Here is an 18,948-nt window from a genome sequence, read left to right as displayed (position 1 = left end):
GAGATAATTTTAAGCAGCAAGAATGTTCAGTAAAGTAAGATGTACAAACACATCACCATCACCAAAACACAATTTTGTCATGAATCCATCTGCTTCCTTTAATATTCACATAGACCAAGGTGAGCGACACAGGCTCTTTAGAGCCTCTAGTTTTTGAATGCATCATATTTTTTTTTATTATTTCACATTTACTTCTGTGTTATTTAAATAAAGTTTTAAAACAGTTTCTTTCGTGTTTATATGAGTATAAAAAAGGCCTCGATGTGTACACAGGTAAAGTTCCCCATATATTATATTTTAAGCCTCGAGGTCATAAAAATGTCAATCAGCTGATTGTTGTAAAAACACAACCATTCTATGATCTTCTATCTCAAAAGGTGTTAATTATTGATAGCATTTCAAACATTGTTCATAGATTACATTTTGGGTGTATTTTTAAAACAATAACGCCTGCTAATTAATTATTGATCATTATCCAATGTGCAATCTCGTAATTTGGCTAGGGGTGATCTACATTTATGTTAAATATTACAGGGCATTTATATATGGTTGAAGAATTTCATACATCAATCTTTCATTTTTAATATATTTTGAAAAGAACATTAACTTAAAATTATTATATTTTCTCACTTACAACACTCGTGTCCAGCAAATAACCCGTGCAGGGCCCCATTACCTGTTAACTGCTTTGCATATACGAAACTAACGAGGTTAAAGTAACAGTGTTACATCACTGTGCAATCGGTAAATACTGCATATGAAAGGCAGTTCATTACACATTTATTGTATCAAATGATTATAAACTGTGTAGCATTGTTCCACAGTTTGTTTTAATCAAAGCGTAACAATATTTACTTCATTATTTTATGTTTGATCTAATAGCGTGTAGACCTACTTCTAAATGTGCAACCTCCGTCGTGGAAGGCTTTTATATACTTAAAACAAAATGTTAACTAAAATATTGTGAAAAGCAAACCAATGTGAATGTACTAAATGTATACGTGATAGTACGAGTAACATGCTTAATTATTTCAAATTGAAACACTCCACATTAATTTCGGAGACAAGAGAAAAGGAAAAAATAATCGATTTCAGACATATTCGCTTCTACGAGATCAAGTTTTTTTTTGACATTGACACTCATACCACATCCTATAGCTATGTGTAGGGTATTAAAGATATAAGGCTTTGAAATACCAACTTAAACTACCAGTTAACCGGTCAATCGGTCGAACGATTATCCGAGTAACCGGTTAGGCAATAGTGTGCGATTTGACAACACTAGTTAATTTGCAATTTGTTTTTAAAATACAAAGCATTTGGAAATAAATATTAGACGGTGTGAACAATTAAAATCAAGCAATAAGGGTTTCAAAATATATTACCAGAATTTGGTATTTTTCTTCTTTAAGAAAAATATTCAGATATAGGTCTTATGGAGCAACCTTTTTATTTATTCATAGTTTTACATACATGTATAAATTGCAACAATTTTCAAATATAGCATATTGACATTATTAAAAAAAACTTGATATGTATGATGTTTGGAGTCACTTGCTTAATTTTTACCTTGAAGAAGATATTCTAAAATTTCTGTATAAGTAATGGAGACTCATATAAACTCGTAGCTTTTAACTTGAATTTTCCAAAAATACCCAACTGCACAATGCTCGCTATTATGTATATGTATGTTTTACAGAAGGAGTACATAACGAATATGAACAACACCTTCACTTATCATACAAATTTCATTTTCTTTTAACAGAAAGAAGCATCAAAGAATAAAAGTAATAAACAAGAAAAAGGTAAGACAATAGATCAGTATAAATGGTAAATCAAATACCAAACTTTAATATGATATAAGATATGATAAAAATGGTTTCCAATGATATGTGTGTTTGTAATTTTCTTTTAAAACTGATGAGTTACATTCTTTTGATAAAATGGTGATTTTTGCTTTTGACATACAGGAGTTGTTGCCCTTGCTTACTGTTAAAGTAACACTAAAAAATGTAAGAAAAACCTGGATTTACTCATTTTGACAGCCTTTTGTAACTTGTGAGTTTTCTTTTTTTTTTTTAATTGAAAAGACTAGGCTCTTCATCAGTATAGTTGGAACTTTAATGCAACAATGTGATTTGACTATAAGAATTTTTTTCAAATAACCAAAATTAAAAACATTTACTGTCCGTCATCTTGTATCTGTTGTAGTATTTTTTCAAACTATCTATTCTTGTGTCTGAAAAGTTTTGACCATGTAAAGGGTTCTAAATGGGTACATTTTGTCTTTATCAAAATAAATGACAGTTCTACATTTTTATTGCAGTAAATAATAATCTGAATGTAACACCATCCAGAAATGTGTTGACTCCAATATCTATGAATGGAGACACATCAACAGAATCCGATAGTGAATACAGTGATGATAGACTCAGTGAAGATGAAACTTTTGCCAGTACTTTCATTAATGTCAAAAATCCTAAGATACCACTAACAAAGAAAATTTCTGCAGCAAGTTCAAAGTTTGATGTTCAAAAGGTATTTTCATGAATTTGTAAATTTAGAATTCATTATTATTTGTGGGATACCGTAATGTAAAGCAAATGCAAAAACCAATTGAAAAAATGCCATATGAATATCTGTTACATAGACATACATGTGAAATTTTATGTGAAAAAAATACAAGTGTAGACAGAGGAGTGTAATGGTACTTATTTTGCATTGAAATTGTCACAAGGTTTAACTTATATGTAAAATTCTTGAGAAAGACATTTACACAGTTTAAAATAATTTGTCAATAGATTAAGTGGAGTGTGTTTTTTGGAAGAATACAGTAAATTAGATATTACATGTTTGAGTAATTTTTACTGTTTTTCTTCAGAATGAATTTATTAATATTTTTTTCTTTATAAAGCAGAAGTAATTATCTATCAATGATTTCAGCTGTATTTTCATCCTTAATTTCATCAAAATCTGTTCTATTTATTTTTAGCCTAAGCAGTCAACTTCTGTCAGTGACTTGGATAGTTTTTCTTCACCAGGTTTGTACTTAAAATTAAGATTTTAATTGATTTTAATTCATCTTAAAGTAAAGTGCTTCAGTACTCTCAGATGAAAATATACATGTATGTCATCTTTTTTGTTAATTTCTAATAGACAAAATCCTTATTTGTATAAGTAAATAAGTAGCTATATAACCTAACATTTCTATATAGAGAAGAGAGTTTTAATAAATCATGAGAATAAAATTCAAAACCATCTGACTGATAAAAATAGAGATGCAATTCAAAGATATGTAAATAAGAATCATATACGGTCTCCACACACAAAAGGGAAATTGTTCACTGTCATCAAAATCAACACCAAAAAGGTAAAATTGTGGAAGAGGTTAATAACTTGTAAAAACTGATCCATATCTGATGAAATATGTTCTTGACTATTTAGAATGCTAGAATACCTTGTGTACCTAAAAAGTTGTAGAAATACAGTCTGAAACTGCAACTGCTCTGAGTTTTTTTTTTATCACTGCTTTTATTGTATCTTGTAGGGATAAGTTCACAAAATTTGTACTCATCACATTTTCAAATGATAGTAAAAGTTATATTCAGAGTCTGATAAATCAGTTTTATTTGATTTTCACTGAAACTACATGGCCAAAAATAGAAATTTAGAGTGAAGACTTATGAAATTCACTGGACATACTTATTTTCTAGTCATTGGTTGGTCAGTGAGACAAAAGTTAAGAGAACCTTTATTTGAAACAGCTATCTAAGCTGTTGATAACAACAAGGTTTCAAATCAAAATCTTAAACAAAATTATAGTTCTGATTTGCTATATATATAGCTAGCTATTTTAAGATTAACATTTTGTTAAAATTTTACTAAATCTATATTGCTTTTGTAAAATGTTTATAGGACTTATGTAGTGAGTTGGGATTCATTTCAGGGAAAATTTCTTCAACAACAGCTGTGTCAAAAGCTACACAACAGCAGTCAGAAACCCAAAAGTCTACTAGACCTTCAGAGAAGAAAGGAGAAAAGACAGTAACATTAACTCTAGATGATATCACAGATGTTAGGTTTCCTTTGCCATTGTATGACTTTAAACTAGCATGTCAGATATGTTTTAAAAAGACAGGAGATGGTATACAGGGCACTCGTTACGTAGAAACACAACACACATGTACACATGACATTCTTGTTGTTAAACTAAGACAAAAGAATTCAGTAAACTGGTTAAAAGTGCGACCAAGGATAGAACCTAAGTTTCAACAGTATGGTGGATACAAGTTATGTACACACTTTCAAGGAGGGAGGCCATGTAAAGTTAAAGAAGAACTCTGCACTTTTGCCCATAACAAAGCTGAAATGGAGTTATGGACCTTAGATAAGCAGGGAGATATACAAATTACAGAATATATCAACAAATTAAAGTCAATGGGAATCAGTGAGTTCAAAATTATTCATCCTTACTATGTACTGTACATGTATCTCTTATAATATTTGGTATGTGTCTGCCACAAGAGAGAAATGATTGGGTAGAAATTTTATATGACTCTAAGTCAACTGAAAAATGAAAGTGATATAATATATTTAATAAAAAAAAACAGATATTTTTTTTTTAAATACTCATAAAACTATATGTCATAGGAAACAGCTATATAAGAAAAAATGATTATTATATATAACAAGTCAAATCTACATCAAAGTTCTGAAATCTGCACTAAATTTGTCAAGCTATACACACAATATATGAAATGCAAACCTTTTTAAAGTATCTACTTTTTATCTAAATTCGAAGTCTACATTTAATCATAAAATTTACAATGAAATTAATTTGCTGATAGAGTGATCTTATCTATGATATGTATGTGCCAAAGTCATTAACATTTCACTTTTTCAAATGAATATTAAGCACTATTTATACGATATATGATATCATATAGGATATTTACTCAACCGAACTTCAAATATTTCAGTGTCCAGTGATCAACTGAATTCCATAGAAAGCAAGCTGAAGCAGCTTCAGAAGCAGGAGATACCTGGTATGAGTTATAAAAACAAGAAACCAGTAGAAATAAAACAGACTGTTCCTGATACTCCACTTGTTGTACAAAAAGAACAAGTAAAGGAGACCAGTAGATCTAGAACAGAAACACCTCCAGAACCTGTTAGAGCACCAAGATTTGAGACTAAGGAAACAACTAGACATCAACCTGTTGGTGAAATACCACCACCACAGCCACCACTTCAGAGAAGGCCACCACTGTTACAGAATCCTCCAAGACCACCAATGTCTACTAACCAACAGTCAGCCATGTATACGGGTCAGCCATTACTGTCAGGACCTATAATCAACACCACAGGGCCACCTTCTATGTTCCACCATCCTATGCCAAACTTGTCACAACCTCCACCACCATTGATGCAACCGATGATGCCCCTATCACACCCGTCAAGATATGCATTCCCACCACCTCCTCTTAACAGACCTCCAATGTTCAATGGTAGGTCTTAAAAAGGTTAAAAGAATCTTTTTTTATGCCCCACCTACGATAGTAGAGGGGCATTATGTTTTCTGGTCTGTGCGTCCGTTCGTTCGTCCGTCTGTCCCGCTTCAGGTTAAAGTTTTTGGTCAAGGTAGTTTTTGATGAAGTTGAAGTCCAATCGACTTCAAACTTAGTAAACATGTTACCTATGATATGATCTTTTTAATTTTAATGCCAAATTAGAGGGTTTACACCAATTTCACGGTCCACTGAACATAGAAAAAGATAGTGCAAGTGGGGCATTCGTGTACTAGGGACACATTCTTGTTCTTCTATATTATACTAAACTTCTTCTTCTTTTTTTATGCCCCACCTACGATAGTAGAGGGGCATTATGTTTTCTGGTCTGTGCGTCCGTTCGTTCGTTCGTCCGTCCGTCTGTTCGTTCGTTCGTTCGTCTGTTCGTTCGTCCGTCTGTCCCGCTTCAGGTTAAAGTTTTTGGTCGAGGTAGTTTTTGATGAAGTTGAAGTCCAATCGACTTCAAACTTGGTACACATGTTCCCTATGATATGATCTTTCTAATTTTAATGCCAAATTAGAGATTTTACCCCAATTTCACGGTTCACTGAACATAGAAAATGATAGTGCAAATTTCAGGTTAAAGTTTTTGGCTTCAGGTTAAAGTTTTTGGTCAAGGTAGTTTTTGATGAAGTTGAAGTCCAATCAACTTGAAACTTAGTATACATGTGCCCTATGATATGATCTTTCTAATTTAAATGCCAAATTAGAGTTTTGACCCCAATTTTACGGTTCACTGAATATAGAAAATGATAGTGCAAATTTCAGGTTAAAGTTTTTGGCTTCAGGTTAAAGTTTTTGGTCAAGGTAGTTTTTGATGAAGTTGAAGTCCAATCAACTTGAAACTTAGTATACATGTGCCCTATGATATGATCTTTCTAATTTAAATGCCAAATTAGAGTTTTGACCCCAATTTTACGGTTCACTGAATATAGAAAATGATAGTGCAAATTTCAGGTTAAAGTTTTTGGTCAAGGTAGTTTTTGATAAAGTAGAAGTCCAATCAACTTGAAACTTAGTATACATGTTCCCTTTGATAAGATCATTCTAATTTTAATGCCAAATTAGAGAATTTATTCCAATTTCACAGTCCTTTAAACATAGAAAATGATAGTGCGAATGGGGCATCTGTGTACTGTGGACACATTCTTGTTGTTTTGTATTTTCAACTTCATTATTTATTCATATTCAAGTTTTCTGTTCTGTTGTTATTATTTTGAATTTAATCCAGGTATTAATATAAGCGAAAAAAATATTGTACATTACTTGAAATTATACAATTACTTTATGGTCGTAAATCACCACAACTTTACGTTGATTAGCATATTCTTGTTGTCCACTAGCAAATATTACATGCATATTCAAGACGAGTACAAATTGAACATTAATCTGGTAGGTTCTGCAAAGATATTATTTCAGAAGGATTTCTCTCTCAGTAGGTATCAAAGAAAGGTAAAATTGTTGTTATGGTACACTTAACATACAACAATCGAGAAAAGAATTTTAACACTTTTAAAATAAACCTGTACTTAATATTTTTTCTCTCTTAGAGCTTGATTTTATATCTTAAAATTAGAGTATAATGTACTATTTATCTTTCAGGTCTTCCAAGACAGCAACATGCACCACCTGTAAGAATGCCAACACCTAATATACAATCTGAAGCACCAAAACTAGATTATAATCCTGTAATAATTAAACAAGGAGATGAAACGAAGCCTACTAAAATTATATTTCCGTACAAGGATACACATGAATTTAGACTTTTGTGTAAAAACTGTTGTATGCCTGGAGATTTTGGCCAGATATTTTTACATGACGTCACACATAAGTGTGAGGAAGATATATTTGTTGTCAGATCCAGGAATTCACAGATCTATTTACATGTACGTGAAAGGAAGAATCATCGAGACTTTCTTGGTAGATATAAGTTATGTAATAGTTATGTATACAGAAATCCATCTTACTGCTTATATGGTCCTGAAGTATGCAGCTTTGCCCACTCTGAAATTGAACAGAATTTGTGGACAATGGAAAAAGATGAACAGTTCAGTATCACAGAATTTATACTTCAGAATCGAAGTCAGCGATACACCATGATGGACATTCTAAGGAAACACGATGGAAATTTCAGTTTCATTTGCCGTGCTTGCTTCAACCATGTTCCCATGTTGATAAGTTTTATGTCCGAGTCTAACAATACTGTTTGTAGTGTAGAATTACATCCTTGGCTATCGTCTAAAATTTTGGCTCACTTTGGTATTGACGGAACCATTACTATGATAAACAGCAGGGGATTTCTACATAAGACAGCCTTCTTCAAATTATGTAAATGGTTGAAATATTGTAGAAACAGTAGAACTGGGGATTGTAGATTTGCACACAGTTTTGTAGAAAGAGATATTTGGATGTTGGAGAGAGATTCTGGATTATCGCAGGAAGAAATTGTCAATGAGGTCAATAAAGTCTTATCGGGACAAGAACAGCAGCAACAGAATAGGACACAACCTGTTTCAATAGTTCCATCTACACCAACATTGGCTTCTACGTTAAAGTCAACAGCTAATCAGCCAATACAGGCAAAAGAACAGAAAAGGTCGGAGATGGAATTTGACGAGGAATCTTGCCCATGGGTTATTTTGCAAATCTGCTCAACATGCTGGAAGAAAGGACAGAAAAGTATTCAGGATGGTGATAAAGATCGTTGTGCTAAAGGACATTCTAATTGGTCGGCCAATAAAATGGTATTACTAGCTACCACAAATAAAGAAATAAGACCACTACCTAAGAAAATCCCTGCAGGATTCCGTTTCTTGTTATGTAAAGGTGTTAAAGAAAGAAATAAATGTGCATATAATGGAGCTGGACATTGTACCTTTGCTCACAGTGAGGAAGAACTTAAAATCTGGCAGTGGATGTGTGCTCATGATGGTAAATATTTGATTTTTTAATGAGAGTTCAGAGATGCTTTAAAAGGGGTATACAATCACTCCTCTTAGAAAGCATCAGCATGAATGAGAATATTTAGATATGCTTGACGAAACTTGCATTCTTTATAGAAATAAGAAAATGTGGCAATTGCAATGAGACAACTACCGTATTTTCGGCCGTGTATAGTCCGCACCCCTGTTCATTCCCTTAAAATCAGGAAAAAAAGTTTTGAAATTTATTTTTATTTTTTATTTTATTATTTTATAAAAAATTCACTGTAAAAATCCATTGAAAGGAACCTATTATCCATATATTTAATATATATATAATTTTGTTTTATTTATTTCATGAAAAATAATGAAATGGTAGAGCTTTTTTTTATCAGGTAATTAATATTTTATAATTTTATAAAAGTACAGTTTTTAATTTTAAAGTCAATATTTGTCTAAGTATGTCCAAGCTGATATCTAATATAACAGAAATAATTTGAATATTATGGAACAAAAGAAAAAAGGGATCAAACATTTATCTAAATTAATTAGCAGTAATCAAAATTTAAAAAACTATTTAATCTTATATATTCTTTATAAATATAATAAACATCTCCAATATACATTAATGAAGAAAGAGAAAGAAGATTTTTTTTTTATTAATTTTGAAAACCGTCTATAGTTGTGTATAGTCCGCACCCCTTGTAAAAACTTCATATTTAAGGGGGAAAACTGCGGACTATACACGACCGATTACGGTATCCACCAGAAAAAAGGAAAAAAAATGTATTATAAAATTTTATGTGTACCACAGATTACATACATGTACTTTAGAAAAAAATATTGTTAATTGACTAAAGCTACAAAATGAATATTATATTGAATTATCATTTATTTTAGCTAAGACTCCAGATGATTTATTTGAGCTAAGTAAAGAGGCCCAGGAGAAGAGGGCATCATCAGAGAAGAGTAGAATTGCCAGCGGTGAATCTGTAGTTAATGTACAACAGAATAAAGTTATTTTACCCACACATATTAAAGCTAGTACACATTACTGTCCATACTGCGGTGTACAGTGTAACAGTCAGAAACAATGGGATGAACACTGTGCCTCTGACAAACATAACTTTAATGTTAACTCTGATAAGGAGCATCAGTGGAATTACAGACAACCTCCATGGGGACTTGCTGCTATTAATTATACATTATGTCCACAGTAAGTCTTTTTTAATTATCTAGTTGTAAGAAATCAAGTACAAAATGTCTTATAAAAAGTTATAAGTGGAGACATTATTTATTTTTAAGGTTGGTATTGTAGGTGGAATAATAATTGTGGGATACCAATTCTCTGGATTTTGAGGGTACAGGAGAAGCACAGATTCAAAGTTCTATGTAATTTTAAAAATTTCTATAAAGTTGTTTGCAGACTTTGAAAAAAATCACAAAAGCTAATGTTCAAGAAAATTTACTCAATCTAGAGAATTGGTTCATAGAAAATAAATGAATCTATTGTATTTAAAATGTTTGTTTTTTTTATGTCTGACAGTCAAAAGCGAAGGTCAAAGGATATAGTTCCTGTTACTTATAGATTTAAGTATTTAGCTACTACAGATTAAATTGATTTACCAGAATTTTAAGGATAGACATTATTATTTTTCTCAGAATTACATTTGGTTGATTGCTTAAGGAGGCTCGAGGGTATAAAAATTTCAGAAAAAAAATAAATATTTGTTTTTCATTTCAAATTTTATTTGTTACCTTTTGTAGTTGTTACTTATCAGATGGTACAAAAATCATTCAAAACAAACAATTCGTGTTGGCCCCAGGTGACTTTTAAAATGTTTACATCATTGAAAAAGTTCCCAATTATCTCCCTTTGGTGGAAAAATGCCATTTTTTGGCTTTAAAATTGAAATATCTTTTTTAACTCATCGGTGACCTCTATTTTTTAATATAATTTCCATATAAGCTGTACTTAAACTAAATTATTGTAAAATTTGAGCGATTTCTGTAATAAATTTCTTTCTTTTTTTTCGATATTACTGTTATTTCTCCTATTACTTCAACAGAAAAAAAACACCTTTACACAAATGTATGCTTCTTTCGAAGGTAGATTGTGAGCGCAAATGAACGGTGACCCCACTTTTTTATTTTATTTTTCTGTTAACTATAAGATAAAGTTCATTTATAGAAAAATATAGAGAAATCCTATATAAATGATTTAGACCCGTGAACCCCCTTAAGAGTCTTGAAAAAAACATTGATTTTCAATCACAAAAATATCAATTCTTTTCAGACATGATAATGGCAACAAATGTCAATACTCTAACGTACCTGACATGTACAACTTATGTCAATCAGCCCATAGCCAGGAGGAACTAGACGAGTGGAGGGAACGGTATGAATGGAGACAAATGAAGCGTGACATGGCCAGACAAGAACAGGTGTTCTCCTTTATGGATCAGTTAGTAGAACAGTATGAAAGTGAAGATTCCAGTGTGAAAGTAGTAAGTATGGTTAACTGGCCACAAACAGGAACAAGCCAGAACTCTTAGAGTACGATTGACATCTGAAAACAATATAAAAAGGCGGAGTTAAACTTGTATACATTATATTTAAATTTGATTAAACATTATCAAATACTGTAAATTCAGAAATTATTGTGATCTTTATCTTATTAGGAAAAATGCGACAGGGTTATAATTGCAATAATTTAAAGTCACATTTTCAATATGAATTAAACAGGATTTTCCTCAAAATTGCAAAAATTAAAATCGCATTTTAGTCTAAAATGACAAAATCGCAATAATAAATGCATGTAATAATTTCTGAATTAACAGTTATCAAATAATGACAAAATTACCTTTATACAGGTTTCACTTCGCTTCTTATATTGTTTGCAGATATCAATCTTAATTACAATGCTTGAGCAAACTTGAATACAAGTAAAGCAAGCAAGCAAACCAAACCTTTAACTTCCTAGCATTAGGATAACAGCTGTAGATCATTATTGGTAGTCAAATTGAATGATAATAGAGAGAAAAAAAACCAAATAGCATATTTTCTGCTCAACTTGTAAATCCTGTTTTGAATACATATTTGAAATTTATTTTAATTAACTGGTATTAACATCATGTCATGAGAATAGAATGGATTTACAGCAGATTTTGTACTTTTCAGATAACAGAGAACCTATTAGGAGTTAATGTAACTTGTGCAGAAAGTTTAAGTATATATGAAGAAGAAAAGAATGCTAATTTTACTTGGACCTTTATTGTAAAATCTAGGGTAAGTAATGGGCAAAAGATTGATATGTGTTCTATGGCTAATATGTAAATAGACAATCCTCTTTAAACCTATACTTTTGTTATGGAACTTTTGCTCTTTAGACAGCTTAGATTTTGGAATATTAAAATTATTTTTTTGTCAGTGATTCAATCCTTTAAATATTTAAATTTATAAGCTCTATTACACATGCTAAAAAGGAACAATAACTCAACAGTAAAATGATTTCAGCAATTTATGCAATACGAGGAATGTGTATTACATTAAAGATATTATAAACGATGGATTGGCAACCAATACTCATAATCCATTTATTATGAAAAAGACACCACCTTATGAAGTTAACTTAAACATTTTGAAATTTTAAAGAATATTTTCATACACTTTATGACCACTACTCTTTCCTGCATTCTAACACTCCCATTTCATTTATTTTGATAGGCTAGTTTAGTTTCAATAATTCCTTTTAATTTTATGAAAAATTGTGGATGCTAATTTTGTATCACACATTCGAAAAAATCTACTTTCATTTGCGAAAAAATGCGAAATTGTTTCTCCATAGGCCGTTATGGTAACATTTTTTTTTGTAGCTTAGTCCATATCGTAAACTTTGATATGTATGATGTCTCGTTTTGAAGCTGACACATTTTCACATATGTGGTTAAATTTTCGGGTTACAAAGTGTGGTTCATTTCCCCCGTAAATTAGCATACACCGAAAATCCTTTTGTGATGCAGCTCTTCATGTTAAAAAATCCCTTTTATCACACATTAAGTTTTTTAAATACATTTGAAAACTGCACAGTTTTTACATAGTTACTCAATGGTCCTCTACTTTCAAAATCAACACAAACAGTTAAGCTCAGTCACTTGTTTAAGATATAAACATGTCCAACTTCACTACACAGAGATTTTTGTTTACACACATCTTTTGTGTTCCTCAATTCGAGGCGCAGTAGGGATATTGACCCATTTGTTTGTTGATACTGCACTATCTATAATTTTAATCCTGTTTTATTTGTAGATGCCACTAGAAAGAGTAGCGCTATTATATAACAGAGACCGTCTCCATTTCAACATACAAGGAAGTAATTTAGACAGAGGTTGTCAGATTGCACCAGGAACCTCATTTGAAGATGTGGACAATTCTGGTAACCCATGTTTTATTGTGACTGTTAACTTTAATGGAACTATGTTTGGATCATTTAGCCAATGGGTTGTTTTTGATTTTGGCACTCAGCCAGTTCTCGTACGTAAATTAGCAGTAGAGGTAGGAGCTAAGTCCATACATGAGAAAGTTAAATCTTTGCGACAGAAACTTCAGTTTGATAGATGGACAAGTGAAAACAGAGAAATTGTGAGATTTGAAACCAAGTTTGTAGATGAACTTGGAGAAAAGTTAAAACGTCAGTATAAAGCTCCATTATCCTCAGAGAATGTTATTACACAGCACACAGTGGCTACCGAACTTAATCGTAATAATTATCATCATAAGATGCATAAACTTCTAGAGTTAGAAGAGATTACCAGACATCAAATTATTTCTAGGTATGTATTACTTCCTCAAATTGCTTTTAACAGACTAACGCTTACCGTTGTTCTCATAAATGCCAGTTTTAGAAATAAGGTCTTTATAAGTTTGGTGTATATTTTTGCATTGTTGCACTGTTACACCACTTTCTTAGTTAAGGGAGAGAGTTGAGTGCTTACCAATATGAGGTTATAATTGAGTCACAAATTTACGAGTTAAAAAAAAACAACACTTACTATAGCCTTGTTCGAAAAATCTATATTAAATTGTGAAATCAATTTTTCCTCACTTTATGAAAATTGGTACCAATACTTAAATGCTAATTTCCATATATTATGAATTAGAATATTAATATAGAGTGATATCAAATTTGTATCATTATATATTACCATCCCATGATGTCCTGCGGAAAGTTTATTTAAAGATACACTTACAAATATATCATTTGTTTAAAAGATAATATGTCTTCTACAAAAAGTAAATTATGTATACTATATTTTTAGTCATAAGAAGATCTCAAACTAATTTCAAAATGTTTATTTTAGTTATAACCTCTGTACCCAGATAGAATTACAGAATGCTATACAGGGAACAACTTATTTGTATGCTCAAAGTGGTGAATTGTTTGCTAAGGTTCCATTGATAGACTATCTAACAGAGGATACAGATGCTGGTAAACTGATTCTGACAAGTGTAAGAACTGTACTCTTAGCTCCTAGTGATCAGCATGATAATATTGTGTACGAAGCTGTTCTCATCGGGAAAGAGAATTATGATTTAGATGGTCGAGGAAAGGAACATATTTATATTGCTTTATCACCTCCATGTGTAACAGCTATGAATAAATTAGGATATAAGACTGGATCAGAAGTTGAAGTAGAGATCCAGTTCCAGATGGATAGAGGATTGTTCTGTATGATGCATCATGCTATTGACTGTCTTAATTCTTCTGACATAGTATTCCCAGATATCTCTAGAATTAATCCACAGTGGAATGAGAAACAGGTCATCAAAGTTAGGTAATTGTTGATTTATTGGTTATAAGAAGATGTGGTATGAGTGCCAATGAGACAACTCTCAATCCAAGTCAAAATTTGTAAAAGTAAACCATTATAGGTTAAAGAATGTCTTCAACACAGAGCCTTGGCTGACACCTAACAGCAAAGCTATAAAGAGCCCCCAAAAATTACTAGTGTAAAACTATTTAAACGGGAAACCTAACGGTCTAATCTATATAAAAAAGGAGAAACATGTATGAACCCCATCAATAAACGACAACTACTGAACATCCGATTCCTCAATCTTTTTTATGATTAAACCATTACTTATTTTCTCTAAACTAGTAAAAATAATTATGAATATTCACATGTTATTGAATTTGAAATAACAATGGCATTTTATACCTATCAAAATGTCAAAGGGTAAGTACATTGTAAATATTTTTAGAAAATTATCATTAAAATCATTATAAAATTTTTAAGTGTTCTAGATGTGTTTATATCTTGGAAAATTAAGCACATATATTTAAAATTTGATGTGTTTCTACTTTAGCTCTAATATTCTGAATGGAGACCAGGTACAAGCTGTACAGCATATTGTTGCAGAAAGAACAGGCTATACTCCACCATTTGTTATCTATGGTGCCTTTGGCACTGGTAAAACTGAAACTATTGGCCAGGCAGCAATGGTACTGCTGAAAGAAAGACCTACTTCTAAAATACTGATATGTGCCCAATCTAACAGGTAGGTAGAAGTAGCATATTAATCTATTGTAATAAAAAATCATAATATCTAATAAAATTTGTAGATTTAGCTAACAAAGTCCTTATATTTGTATAAAGTAACATTCGTTTATAGTGGAAAATTGTTTTAATGTTGAATAGGCTACAATTAAAAATTGCTTGCTGGTCCCTCTCTGTGATTACCATTATATTACGCTGGTTCATTTCCCAATCAATCTGTCACCAAGGGAAGATAAATAAATCGATTTTCGTTCATAGTCTTTTTCAAAAATGATGAACGGTTCTTTATATTGGTATGTAATCATTTTAAACGTTTCAAATTTATGAAATTATATTCGTACATCAATGTTTTTGATACACCAATAACAAAAACTGAAATATATTGAATTGATACATTTTGTAATTATTCAAAATTATATCAGAAACCTAAACTTAATTATAAAATAATGAACCTGTTAAGGGGAGAGAATACTCGCATAACTTTTTCGAATTGGCACATAATACAACGAAATGTCACTCTTGCAAAAAAATGGCACATCAATATAATTAATTATCTGCGAAATCGTCCCCCACCTTCAATGATGATTCTAAATTATAAATATAACCAAAAGTTGTTAATCTAAAGATAGTTAAGACTAATGAAAGCTAACCCAATGTAAAAATATTTCTTTGCAATTTTTTAAAACTTCCTCAGAAAAATACTCGAGCCACTTGACTTTCATAGCTCAAAATTAACGTTTTTACACAATATTTGAATAAAGTAGTTGAAGATTATTCGCTTCTCAAAGTGTAAGACGCAATAAAAATCGTATGCTTGCACCATCCTACCGAAATACGGATTTAATTAAGTCCTGAACATTTCGACATTTCTTTGTATATTTTGAACAAAACCGGTTTTAACCAAATCACAAGTACGTGTTAAGATCTGACTAAATATCTATTTTCCTATATGGTCAGGTAAAGTTGCTAGTAGAAGGCTTTGTAAATACATGCACTTATGTTTCTGGTTACACTTGAAAATTAGGGATATATAACATGAACTGAATACATTATTGGAACACATCCCACAAAAATACTGTTTGAACTGTTTGAAGAACCTATATTATTTCATTGTTTCTCTCAGAAAGCTCTTGTATAAATGCGTAATAAAAGTGAAGAGGGGTTATGAGCAGGGACAAACAGGAAATAATGATGCAAGAAAAGATTTTTAATGTTGCCATTTTAACAATTCACACAGCGAATAATGAGCTGCAAGCATAAACACACCTGACATAAACAACACAAACATGTTACACAAAAATAAACCTTTGCCACCAGAATCTAACTTTATTTGTATTACTGTGGATTCATTATTATTCTTTGGAAAGCCATTTTCATTAATTTTGTGGTTACTAAGGAACAACTAATTCCAATGTATAAAGAATTACAAATTTTCTATTAGAATGTATGAAGACCTTGGCAAAACCACAAAATCAAATATCCATGAAAATGCAAGTTCTTCCCAAACCACAAAATTGGTATCCACAAAAATAAATGAGTCAACAGAATACAAACATGTCACATATCTATACTATTAAACGAGAACACCTCATTTTGTGTGTCGCTTCTCTTCCTCCCACAATAAATTAATCATCCCGTCTCTGTGTCCTATAGGTATTCTGCATAGTCGCATTTGTCATCCATTCTTATGACTATATTCAGTTTGGGTTATTTTGGGAGAATAACGAAAATAAAGGTGTCCAGATATTGTTCCGTCATCAGACCGACTTTTAAGTCAGACATGACTACCGGTTTTAACATTGAGATCCAATCGTACGATAGATAACAAAAATGAAAAAAATAAATAAGCCAATCAGAGCATTGTCCATATTGTGGTTTTTAAATTGTAAGAACGACTACTATTATACCTAGGTTTTAACTTGCACATTATTTTAATAAGTACTCGGACGGCAACAGGACAATCGTTTTCCCGTTTTATCTGCATGTATACATACTATGGTTAATATACTACTATAATATATAGAGACTCTCTATATAATATAGCAGTGATCGCCATGGAGAAGAAACTTAGAATAAATATATATTTAATAGAAAATTAAATCACTTTAATATTTATAATATAGATACGTTTGTTCATAGTATACAGATACGCGAAAATAATGGATGAACAGAAAACAAAATAATAACAGACTTTGATTTTGCTTTTAAGTCGAACAGGACTTACGGTTTTAAACTTAATATATATTTCATAAGAGTACTTGGGGACAGGACAATAATTATCGCGTTGATAGAGACTCTCTATATTATATAGCAGTGATCGCCTAGGAGAAGAAACTTGAAATTGATAGTTAAAAGCAAATACACTGTATTTATAATATGCGTATGTTCATAGTATACAGAAACGCGAAAATACTGGAATTTAACAGAAACAGAATAATAACAGACTTTGGAAAAAAGGGAGCAGGGTTAAACTGTTTCCAATTACCTATAAATTTTGATACCTTTTCTGAAATTCTTCAGACATGAAATCTTTTACTGAAATTCTCCAGAAACAAAATATCTTACAAAAATTCTCCCTTCAGCAGTTTACATACTTTCAACCAAGCTCTCAATGCCATCGATTTCGCAGGTGTGTTCTAGTGTCAAATTAATTGTGCATAAAAATTGAAAATATCTGTTACTGATAGATCCTCGTAATTAACCTCTGAAATGTTTGTTTTTTTCCAGTGCTGCAGACTTGTACATCACTAAACATTTGGATCCATATTTACAGAAAACTAAACAGACACAGCTTTTACGTCGTGTATATTTCACTGAGCGTCGAGTAAACACTGTTACACCAACTGTTCAGAAATATTGCCTCATTTCTAAGGATAAAACAATGTTTGTTATTCCATCAAGAGAAGATATCCAGAAGCGTAGAATTGTAATTGTAACCTTGGCAACATCCTTAGCATTGACCAATCTTGGAATTAAAGATTATTTTACACATATATTCGTTGATGAAGCAGCACAGGCATTAGAGGCAGAGACTGTCATGCCATTAACACTTGCATCTGAAACAACATGTATAATTTTAGCTGGAGATCACCAACAAATCAGTCCAAAGGTCTACAGTCCAGAAGCTATGCAGCAGAAATTTAATATGTCCCTGTTAGAACGACTTCATCTGTACTATGACTCTTACTCAAATAGAATGGACAAGTCAAATTCCTTAAACCTTTTGCTAAGTATAAACTATCGTACAAAAATGGAAATTCTGCGTTTTATATCTTCTGTATTCTACGGAGGACCAGATCGGCTGATATCACAGTCTAACCTTCAATCTGTGTTAGAGATAACACCATTGATGTTTTACGGGGTGCAGGGTGTAGAAATACAGGACATGGACAGTGTTTCATTCTATAACACCTCTGAAGTACAGGAAATTGTAGAGAGGGTGAAGGAATTGTATGATACATGGCCATCACAATGGGGACCAAGACAAGCAAAGAAAATAGGAGTTGTTACACCTTATTATGATCAGGTAAATCATATTTATTTGTTTAACATTTACGTTGGTTCAAAAGGAACTCAGTTACCTGCCACATGCATATGGAAAGTTTTCAAATTCAGTATATAACCTTTAGTGTCTTGGCATAGCAGTCATAAATCAAGTATCATAACATACTATTTCAAAGGGTTATATCCCTTTATTGAAGTCTTATTCCCAGTCTTGCATTTGTGCCTACAGGTATCTATGTGACACCATAAAGACTGTCTCATAATGTGTTTGAAAAGTACATGTATTTTCTTTGACTGCAATTTTTGTTATACTTCTTGAAAATTGTAATGTCATTTTGATGTGTATATATATAAACATATATTTATACCCCCGCTTTAAAAAAGGGGGGGTATACTGTT

At 31.5% G+C, this 18,948-nt stretch overlaps 1 protein-coding gene across 1 annotated transcript in view; it reads left to right on the top strand.

The window, feature by feature from the left end:
* LOC139489676 (3'-5' exoribonuclease HELZ2-like) overlaps window positions 1-18,948 on the top strand; it is a 51,030-nt gene that overhangs the window by 17,059 nt on the left and 15,023 nt on the right. The window contains exons 7-19 of the mRNA XM_071276333.1: window positions 1,766-1,805; window positions 2,327-2,538; window positions 2,993-3,041; window positions 3,947-4,447; window positions 4,980-5,507; window positions 7,170-8,498; window positions 9,389-9,704; window positions 10,785-10,995; window positions 11,669-11,776; window positions 12,797-13,320; window positions 13,849-14,322; window positions 14,855-15,046; window positions 17,773-18,571. Of these exons, the coding sequence (XP_071132434.1) occupies window positions 1,766-1,805; window positions 2,327-2,538; window positions 2,993-3,041; window positions 3,947-4,447; window positions 4,980-5,507; window positions 7,170-8,498; window positions 9,389-9,704; window positions 10,785-10,995; window positions 11,669-11,776; window positions 12,797-13,320; window positions 13,849-14,322; window positions 14,855-15,046; window positions 17,773-18,571 (5,283 nt within the window). The remainder of the gene's footprint in view (window positions 1-1,765; window positions 1,806-2,326; window positions 2,539-2,992; window positions 3,042-3,946; window positions 4,448-4,979; window positions 5,508-7,169; window positions 8,499-9,388; window positions 9,705-10,784; window positions 10,996-11,668; window positions 11,777-12,796; window positions 13,321-13,848; window positions 14,323-14,854; window positions 15,047-17,772; window positions 18,572-18,948) is intronic.

The sequence above is a fragment of the Mytilus edulis genome, chromosome 9 (assembly GCF_963676685.1).
Source record: "Mytilus edulis chromosome 9, xbMytEdul2.2, whole genome shotgun sequence".
Taxonomy (NCBI): Eukaryota; Metazoa; Mollusca; class Bivalvia; order Mytilida; family Mytilidae; genus Mytilus; species Mytilus edulis.
Note: the sequence above shows the minus strand (reverse complement) of the source record. Positions and strands in the feature narration are given on the sequence as shown.